Here is a 10,375-nt window from a genome sequence, read left to right on the forward strand (position 1 = left end):
TCCACTTCAGGCCTAATCTTTTTATGACCAGTTTTAATGACCGGCTAGAAAAAAACCCCAAGGTTTCTGTTGTAAATTCATTCAAAGACATAATTACAGGTAGTGATTGTGGAACAGGGTTAAATGAGAACTTCATTACTCTTGCCTGCCAGGGACAGAATAGCTACAATGGTCTTGCCAAGTTTTCTGTTACCTTAGTTGAAAAGAGCTGTCGATTGCAAAGTTTTTTCCAGAGTAGACATCTCTATACTCGTAGGATTTTAATGTGGATGGTGAATTAATACCAAATTATCTTTTATTTATGCTCTGTTTGCCCTGATTCATTAGCGGCTATGTACAGTATTGAAGCGATAGGAGATGTAATGTGTAGCTGCATTGCCATTGATAGAACAGGAATTACACCAGTAGCTTTACAGCAGTCCTAGGAATTTACATAAGCCACTGCAATAATTATGAAGTCATTTATAGTTATTAATTCAAACAGTTTGTTGCAAAGATGAGAGATTTTCATGATGATTCTCTACTCAAGCACGTGTTGTTTTCAATGTTTTTGCTTTAGGCTTTAGAATTCAAGATATGCAAGATGCGTCCATCTGCAAAATCTCTTGTATGTGGGGAACGGTGGAGTTACAGTGCCAGTCAGAGATTTGCCTCACTAGTAAATGGCTATACTCTTCTAGTGAAGGTGTATTCACTTGTGGATAGTGTTCTGCATGTGGATGTTTTCCGTTACTCGAGGTGCAAAGAGCTTGTGAATATTCGAGATGTGCTTATTGAAGAATGTTACGCCGAACTAGCAGAAGAATCATACAAATCAAAAGTATGTGTTGAGTATGCTGCTTCTACTTTACTTATACTAATTTATTTCAGTTGAACTGAAGTCTTGACTAATGCCATAGCATTAGGCAAGATTAATACTTGAATGGGACAATATATTTTAATGTGTGTGCATAATGCATATTGAGCTCTTGGCCAAAAGCATTGCTGCTTTGAGATGCCTTTTGAAAGAGATGTTTCCCAGAAGATAATGGCATCAATTGAACTGCTCCACTGTTCTTTGAAACTTTAAAAAAATATAACTGTTTCATAGTTTTAACTGTGTTCCGGTTTTGTTTTATGTAGTCTGAAAGGTGTTAAGGACAATGTTTTTTGTATTCGTATGCGAGTACGTGTGTTCTTTGTGTAGGACCTTTTTTGTAAATTTTTTTAAAAACATGTTCCATGCGTTTAACGCTCTTCTGTTATTATGTAGCAAAGCCACGATTTGCTCAAAGGATTATTTTTGGACCAAATAAAGAAAGAAGAGAAAATGCCTGTATCTTTAAGAGAAGAAGAAAAGCACCTCATTGAAAGATTGTTGAACTTGTTTTCTGACAATAAATCTGGTGCACCAACCCATAAGGTAACTTGAGTGGTGGCTTTCATATGTGATTAAATGACCTTGCTTCTCACATCATTAGAATGAAAGTGAATACTGAAAGTACTTTTAATAACCAAGCCACACTTGATGCCTTTCATAGTGCATTCTACCTTCTGTTGGTAGAAAAACGTAATGTGAGGCTTTTAACAAAGTTTCGAAGTATAGCCTGAGATCTAAGTGAACTGACCTTTCTAACACATTCTAAGGCAGCATTTCAAACCACTGCAGAACAAAGATAAAATAAAAAAACTGAACACAATGTTTCCACACATGGTAGTCTTCATTATATAAGCTACAGCAAAAAGCAATATTATGGCTCTATCCATTTTTCAGAAAATTTAAACATGGTTTTTACTGTACACAGTGTTTTGATCTTTCTCAGTTAGCAATAGGTAAGCAGCTAGGAGAGGTGATGCAGCAAACACTCCCATAACTGGTAATGATGAAACAGTGGATGTTTTTCCACTGCCAATTCCAAACTCAGAATTTATTCTTACTTATGTATTTTGAGATACCTAGTCACTACTAAGCTGGAATATAGAACATTAAAATGTGTGTCCTGTTCTGCATTCTGATTACAAGTTAAGTCTCGTCTACATTATAATTTTTTTTCCCATTTCAGGCTTCCAAGCCACCTAATCATGCTCAGTTTACCCACAGGAGTAACCCTTGTTTAACTACTCACTTTATGAAAGTGAGATATTTTCAAGATTAAAGACCTGCTCATGTAAGCAGAAATGATCTGATTTTGATAGGTGCTCTATGAAGTCTGAACTTGTGTTTTTTAAGCCAGAGGAAAGTCATTAATCCCCAGCACCTGTGAAAATATAATATTTGTGTTTAGGTGGTTCAACAAGCGAAGTTAGCTTTAGATGGGTGAAACAAAAATGCTGTTCAAAAATTTATCCTTTCAGTGTTGCTCAATACATGCTGAAATGTGTTTTGGTTTTCATTTATAAAGGATATTGATTTGGAGAGATCCAGGTGCTGGCTAACTAGAATATCATTTGTTCTCTCTCTCTTTGAAGGTAACAGTGTTTGGCCCGTTCAGTCCTTATGAGGTGAAATGCTACAGTATGACTAGAGTATCCCAGTTCAGGTATGAGAAGACTTTTACGGTGAAGTATAGGCATGTTCTCAGCTGTTATTTTTGATAAATAGGCAAAAACCATCCTAGTTACTCTCACAGATTTTTACAGAATGTTTACTCATTGAAAAGACTGAAGTAGTCCCACCTGAATTGTGTTAATATGCACGCTATTGCTATGTAATATTTTAAGAATAGTTTTATTAAAGGTGCTTTAATGTCTTACAGATACATAATTTATTAACCATCATATACATCTGCTATAAATGCTATTCAGGTAATCTTCAGACAGTAACTGCTATCCTTTGAGGTTGCATTGTGACTTCAAAATAATTCTTTTTTTTAACGTTTCTATCAGTTTTGGGTTTTTTTAATGTTAAAAATATTTCTTATTTCCTCCACAGAAGTGCTTTCATACAAAAGGAAAGCATAAACTCTGTTGTTGTCCATGATGCTCCAGAAGATCCCTTTCAGCAATTGTTGGTTGCTGCTTCTTTATCAGCAAATGCAACTGGTAATGCGTAATAAAAATTTTTGGACAGTTTCTCTAGAATATTATTTTTATTATAAATAGTTCTATGAGTAAGTATGTCACTGTAGTCCTATATTACATCTTCTTGAGTTTTCATTTTCATTAGATACTCATTAGGGTTTTTTCTGTTTGGTTTCGGGGGTGTTGTGTTTTTTTTGTGACAGGATCTACTGTGATTTTAGAGGAAACATCTTTGATGCCTCCTATTCCTGGCCTGCTTGCACTCCTCAGTATGCTGTTTGCTCCTACTATAGAACTCAGGTATTTTGGTGACAGATTTCCACACCCCACCCCCCCCCACCTCCCCCGCTTTCGGCATGTAGCATATTCTCTTTCTGTTTGTGCAGTTCTTGTATCTTTTATCAGTTTTAATATAGCATGTAGCTAAGATAACTTGTTTCATGTACTTATAAATTGGTGCTGCAGCCTCTGCCCTCATGATAAGGCAATACAGTTATCATGCTGGAAGCCTAGGAAGATGAACTGTAGAACTGGGCAAGTTTTAAATCTATGTGAGGAGAGGAACTTGTGTGATTTTTATAAAAGCTGAGTTCTGGCAGTTGCATTACTGTTGTACTTCGTTTAAATTCTTGTAGACTGTAATTTCAATATAGTGAAGCTAGCTTTCGTTAATTAAAGTTTTATTTTGCATATGCACAATTCACTTTTTAAGTTTTATGAGTATATGTTCTCATAACCAGAACTTCAGTTTTGTTTCATCGCTATATTTAAAAAAGCCAATATGACTAGGTGTAGATGCCTCCCAATTGTTTTTAGCTTCTTTAAAACACCTGAATATTGCTTGACATGGCTTAGTCAAATTCATTTAAGTCTGTCTTCATATGAGTTTAGTTTCTTCATCTCTAGGCAAGACTGTTTTCTTTCTTCTTTTGTATAGGATTGATAAAAGTGGAAAGTATTTTACTGGTGTTCTGTGTGGTTTGGGTTGGAGTCAGACTTGTGGGGCTCCACTGCTTCCAGAGAACGACATGGAGTTGACATTTGATGTGCATTTTGGAGTGGAAGACATATCAGAGGTAAAAGATGCGTAAGAATTTTTGTTAGAGTAGGAATTAAGTAGAATTCAATGCATCAGAGCTTGTTAACTCTTACAGTTAATAAGAAAACTTGTGTTAAGCTGTTGTTTTGGGGTGGTTTTTTTTAGTGTGCTACCTGTTTATAACCTTGGATTCTTATCAGGAAAAAAACAGTTACCCCCTCCATATACTTTGACCAAAATAAAATATTACAGAACAATACATTGTACACTTATCAAAAGTGTTGATTTTGCCCTATTCAGATGTCAATACTTGTTAGTTACATTTTTAGGATTATTGTGCCGTTTACTGATCAGCCTAGCATTACTGCTTTGCAATCTTCAGTTTGATTTTACAGCTCTGATAAGCCATCTGTATGAAGCTACTTCTCCCAGAGCAGATCAACCAAACAAACAGTAAAACCCCCCATATTCCACATTACAGCCTTTGTGTCACTTGCAGGCAGAGATCTGTCAGAGGGAAGTATGTGCATGCACTCTGTTACGCAGGACACTAAGCTGTATTTGACCTGTGCTCCAGATTTGACATGTGCTTTAGACATTGAAGGACCTTACATGCCCCGATTACTTTAGGTGCAGAGCAGGCACATTAGGTGATGACCAGTGCTTTCTAGAGGCTTTTTAAGGACATGGTGGACACGCTGGTGCGCAGACCTGTGAGCTGCTGTTGTCTGAAAGCACTGCCTTGGTGTGTGTGATGTCTGTATTCGTGGCACCTTAGCCAGAATGGTAATACCAAGCTCTTGTGCATGTGAAAATTATGAGCAGATAGAGAAAAACCTTAAAACTTTTACAGAAGGAATTCTGTGCTGGAAAAAAAAAAAACAGGCAAGTGTGGTAGCCTGTATATTTTATGGCATACCTGAGTAACCTTGAAGATTGTGATGTCAAGTGGGTGAACATCGGTGTCTTTGACCAGCAGAGATGCATCTGGACGAAGAAGTGTTTCTAAAGCTTCATATGGTTTTGCTTATGTTAATAATACTCCAGTTGACGTTCAGTGGTGTGGGTGCCACGACCACCTTGACAGTGTAATATAATACAGAAGTAGTGCTGGTTTAGAGTGCTTTATGTTCTGTCACTGGTATTTTTACAGATAAACATCCTAAGGACAGCCATTAATGAGCTGCTCTGTGAATGTGCGGTGTGTTCTGGACAAGAAAGAATGACACAGCTGCAGGAAAACGTTCGTCAGAAACTTATATGGTAATTTTGTAGAAATCAGATCTGTTTCACAGTCTCAGCAAAAGCAAACTAAATGATTGCTTGAAGCATAGCTCAGATTCGGCTTTGGGAAATAATTTATGTTCTCATTTAATGATGCATTTAATTTACTTTATTTATAAAGCGCTATACTCAACAACTTCAGACTTCTTGTGGAAGCCCTGGTTCTTCAGGGAAGCCTGATCGCTTAAGAGTCATAAAACCTAGTCTGTAAAACCTGTTCTACAGGATACCAGTTCTGATGTATCTTTGTTTTATGCACCCAGGACAAAGCTAATGAAGCTCTATGGCATAAGAGTGCAGAAGGATTTAGAATTCTTTCTCCCTGTACATTAAATTTGAATTGTGTATGCTGCCTTTCCTCTGTCATCAGACCTGTGTTGGATAGGTGTTGGCCAAGGTAATTGCTGGAAGTCCCAGGTTAATTACAAATTGAAGTAAGGCCACCTGCCTTTTCCAGCAGGCCTCCCTGCTGCTTGTAACTGAAGCAGTGGTTATGAAAGACTATTGTGAGTCAGCACAGACAGTCTTGAGAATTTTTTTTCAGCTTGTGGTGTGTGGGAAGTGTTCCGGGGAGCCAGTTCAATGAAGTATCCCTGTAACAGCTCCTCCTAATGTCTGCCAGTGCTGAGCATGCCATGAAAAATATTCGCTTGTTTGTAAATGTAGTGTGCATTTTGGTGCTATCTGCATCATCAGTAGACTTTCTCATCCTTACCTGGCTCTGTACTAAACAGATTTCAGAAGGAACTCTGGCTCAGCCATAAATTAAGAGTTAAGTTACGCTCTCTAGTATTGGCTTCATCTCTAGGAAATGTGACCTTTTTCATGAATAGAGCTTTTCTAAAGTAACTGTATGCCACAGTGAGGCAATTCCTCATGCTGATAAAGGTCAGAAGCTTTTTAAGCTTAGCTGCCCTTAGTCTAGGTTATCAAAATTATTATCAGAGCAGCTGTTTATGCTTAGGTTTCATGTGTTTCTTGTTTTTGAATGTACCTGCTTGGTTGATATTTTTTTTCCCAGCTGTAAAAAAAAAAAAACAACCACAAAGTGTTAGTATGCCCTTAGTTGAAAGCAAGTGCCCATACTTCTCATTTCCAAAACCTGAAAGAAAATTCAGTGTGGTGCATTTTATAATAAATTAACAAGTGCAGGGGGAATCAGCCTTACCTTTGGAGGCACTGGAAATGAAATTAAACAATTGCCAGAAGATGTGGAGGTAACTATTATATGTTAGCTGACCAGCAGGCATGTTGGATATGACAAGGGAACAAGGTTATGATTTTTGGTCTGGGTGCTACACTGCGTGCTGCCAGCGGGTCAGCTGCTCTTCTCTCTGAGACATGGGAGCTTCCAGCCAGCTGTTGCAGTGCTTTGTGCGTGCCTCCAGAAAGTGGTGGTACGGCTTCACAAAGGCTGTACCTCAGAGATGCATGCTGTTTGTGCATTCAACTTGAGGAGCACTGGTGCGGGCTGACGGCAAGCTGTTCACGTTTTGCATCTGCAAAACTCTTGGTAAAATACCAACTGCGAAGCGTACTGCTGATGCAATATTTAATTTCCTATTTGTGTCCAAGTACCTCAGGCCAGCTGGTGTCTGCATTGTCTTTGGACACTGCCATGTAGTATAGTACCATGTTTAGAAGATGGCTTGCATGATTCATGTAGTGGTAAATGTAGGGAGAAGTCAAGGAAAGTGGAGAGGCAGAAAGAAGCAAAACCACAAAACCTCTCTGGAGGTGACTGTGACAATAATAGGAGCTCATGTGTGGGCATCAACCCTTGTATACTAAATTCAAAACACAAAATGTCACTGCTCTTTCTTACGATGGGTTAATACTTGTTACTGTTTTGGCACCTTGTTTGGGTGATTGTTTAGACATCTCCAGCCAGTCAGGAGGGGAAGGAGCAGCCTGTGCAGTTGACGTGATCCCCAGTTCAGTCAGTGCTGACTGCCTGACTCGGCCATTCTCGTCAGCCTTCTGGGCTTTATTTTTGCTTTAGGATTTTGTACCATTCTGTAGTAGCATTTTCTCTTGGAATCTCTGTGCTTTTACTGATTCTGTTCCAATGATCCTACAGCTAATTTTTCTTATTTTTTTTATTTACATTTTTGAAGGAAGAGACATTGTCATCACGTCTTTTCATTCTTGTAAAATCTCTCCTAATTTTGAATATTTTTTTTTCTGATTGTGCTTCGTTTTACGTCTTGGGAAAAACCTAACCTTTTATTAATAGAAGTAAATATGTAAAAATTTAGCCTGAACAGTCTTTCATAATTTTTTCCATTTTTTGAAAGCTAATTGTATTTACAACATGTCACCACTACTTAAGACTAACATGAGTGTTTGAAAAACGCATCTAGACAGAATTAATTAATGTCTGCTACTGTTGTACTTTGCACAGCTTGAGGAAATAACTGGAGCAGACAGACAATCTGTAGTGATTGAGTTGTCATGCAAAACAAAATACCCTAAAATAGCTGGATTATACATTCTAGTGGATAAGCATGCATAAACTTAAGGAATAAATGACAGTTGCAAATTCTAGTACTTTGTAAATTTAAAAAAAACCCACCACATTATTTTCTTTAAAAGCAAATACATTCTGATACACTAAATGTCCCTGTGAAAATCTGCATTTTGTCTTTTCTGCAGTTTGCCCCTCTAGCGTAAGAAGTGAACAAATCAGACTAGATTAACAAGGAAACTTAAGATTCCCCTCAGCACAGACACCTCATAAATGCCTCGTTGTATCCAGTATAAAAATCCTTTTGTATTTATAATTAAGTTTATTTCTTAAGGCTATTTTTATGCAATTTCAGCTTAATCTGCAAATCAAAACCTCGAGATATAATTGTTCCCACATGGTATGAGAAGCCCTATGCATGGAATCAGGTAAGGGTATACAGATAATTTTTTTTTCCCCTTTTCCCCTTAAAAAGAGTAGTTAGGGTACCCCGGCACAGTGAGTTAAGAGTGGTCAAAGGGAGAGAGTTTGCTTTGGAAGGATGTCCTTTTAGAGCCTGGGGAGGAAAAAAAAATTTGAATTTAAAGATACTGAAAGCATTGTAGAGTCAAACTTAAAGCACAGGGACTGTTGTATATACGTCAGCCTCTATTGATATCCTGTTTCTTAGTTTGTTGGGTGGGCTTTTTTGTTTTTGTTTGTGGTTTCTTTTTTAATTTTGTATATACAAATATTTAGCCTTTTCAAACAGAACACTTCATGATTTTTAAGTTTACAGTTGTTGGAAGTTAAAATTTTGTGTTCTTGTTTCTGTTAGGCAGCTGTGGCCTAAAAGAAAAAAGATTCGTATTTTTTTCTTGTTTAGGATTTATCTGAATGCAGTGCATTTTAGTTTTGTTTTGGGTCACTGTGCTTTTGGGTGGCTTTTCCCTTTAAGCTGACAGAAATGCAGCTTGCTTTAGAATAATCTGCTGGGATCAAATTGAGGGCAGTGTACAAAACCCTCCTGGATTTTGAGAAAAGCTGAAAAGTCTAGCTTCCTACTGTGTTTAGAAATCTTACCTTTCTTTCTGTAAAAGCCTCTGCAGGCAACTCAATTTCCTGATAAACAAGTGCATTTTCTTAATTAAAAGGGAATAAGGAATTACGGAGCGTAGGAGTAAGATTTCTACACACCCCCGCCCTTTGCCTCTCCTACCCTGAGGCGCATAAATGAGGGGTTTAGGTCTCTTTTCTTGGAAAAGTTGACATTAGTGATGAGCACCAAGGGCACATATTTCTAGTAGTCATTCACTAAGATGTTGGAGTATGTCATGATATCCTGCCTCAAGCCAAAGTGTTTCTATTTTCATATTTCAAATTCAGTTATCCTGATAGATAATCTCCTATTCTGTTATACTGGTGTTTAGCTTGTTATAACAAGTTAACGTGTAGACCTTCGATAAGGATTTTCCCCACTGCATCTGGAGTCTGAAGAATCTCAGGACATCTTTCTTACATCGTCATATAAAATACTACCTGTAATGCTTTGGAATTGGCTGTGGAATAGTATTCTGACTCAGGCAAACCATGAGATATAGCATTTTTATAGTTCTATAGTAGGCTCTTATGTTGAAATGTGTGGCATGGAATTGAAATGTCTGTATGATTTGAAACTGTCAAAACTCTTAAACTCTTTTCCTTAACTATGTTATATAGGAAAACGTTATTAAGAATCCATTCTGACTTTTCATCATGCTGCTTTTGATTAGGTGGATTCTCAGTGCATCATTGACCAGTCTGAAAAGCATCATGAAAATGGTCTTTATCAGCTACATAAGCTTGTTGAGTTGAATGTTTAAGTACTTATAGAAGTCTTTCAGAGGAAGAGGTATCACAACTAGCCTAAAAATTACTTTTGTACCACTCAGATGTTTGTTTTGCAAGATTGTTGTTCCATAAGATTAGTGTGAGTGTACTAGAATACAGTTTGGACTATGTTAATGTTTGGCTTTGTTTTATTTTTAAAATTAAAAAAAAGCTAAGGTTTGGTGACCTAGAGCAGGCGGGTTTATTCATAAAACAGACTGACTTAAAGCAGGATGCAATTTTTATTTTAATAATACTTTTGAGCAGGTTTTTCACAAGGTACATGAAAGACAAAGCAAATCTAGGTTTAGTTGTTCATTTTCTGTCTAAAAGTTCACAAGCCACGGGGCATGATTTTTCTGTCTTGAACTGCAAGTTTCATTTTCCTGTTTTGTCATTAGCTTTTCAAAAAGCCATCCAACAAAGGTGTTTGGGGTTTTTCTTAAACAAAAACTAGAGGTCAAATGAAACTGATCTAGATTATGTTCTGATCCAAAATATAACTTCATATACTGGATACAATTTTTCATTAATTTTTCACAGAGCAAAATATAATACATTTTTTCTTTTCCTGTATGGCAGAAGAATGCTTTTGAAGTACTGATTTATGGCACCTTTGTTTCATCCTTCCCTCTTATTTTTACCTGTGAGATCTTTAGTCCTAAAAATGAGGTCAGCGGTTTCAGAATAAAACACAGAAGTGAAATAAAAAGTATTTGTCTCTTCTGTTGTGCGGT

General features: G+C 37.1%; 1 protein-coding gene across 2 annotated transcripts in view; it reads left to right on the forward strand.

Annotated features, from left to right (window-relative positions):
• Positions 1–10,375, forward strand: part of TDRD9 (tudor domain containing 9) — a 92,161-nt gene extending 81,786 nt beyond the window's left edge. For both annotated transcript variants that reach the window (XM_075104047.1, XM_075104046.1), the window contains 9 exons: positions 560–820; positions 1,253–1,402; positions 2,449–2,519; positions 2,912–3,021; positions 3,204–3,300; positions 3,938–4,076; positions 5,193–5,302; positions 8,146–8,218; positions 9,542–10,375. In XM_075104047.1, coding sequence (XP_074960148.1) covers positions 560–820; positions 1,253–1,402; positions 2,449–2,519; positions 2,912–3,021; positions 3,204–3,300; positions 3,938–4,076; positions 5,193–5,302; positions 8,146–8,218; positions 9,542–9,631 — 1,101 coding nt within the window. In that variant the 3' untranslated portion in view covers positions 9,632–10,375. The remainder of the gene's footprint in view (positions 1–559; positions 821–1,252; positions 1,403–2,448; positions 2,520–2,911; positions 3,022–3,203; positions 3,301–3,937; positions 4,077–5,192; positions 5,303–8,145; positions 8,219–9,541) is intronic.

Source organism: Phalacrocorax aristotelis, chromosome 9 (genome assembly GCF_949628215.1).
Source record: "Phalacrocorax aristotelis chromosome 9, bGulAri2.1, whole genome shotgun sequence".
NCBI classification, from domain to species: domain Eukaryota; kingdom Metazoa; phylum Chordata; class Aves; order Suliformes; family Phalacrocoracidae; genus Phalacrocorax; species Phalacrocorax aristotelis.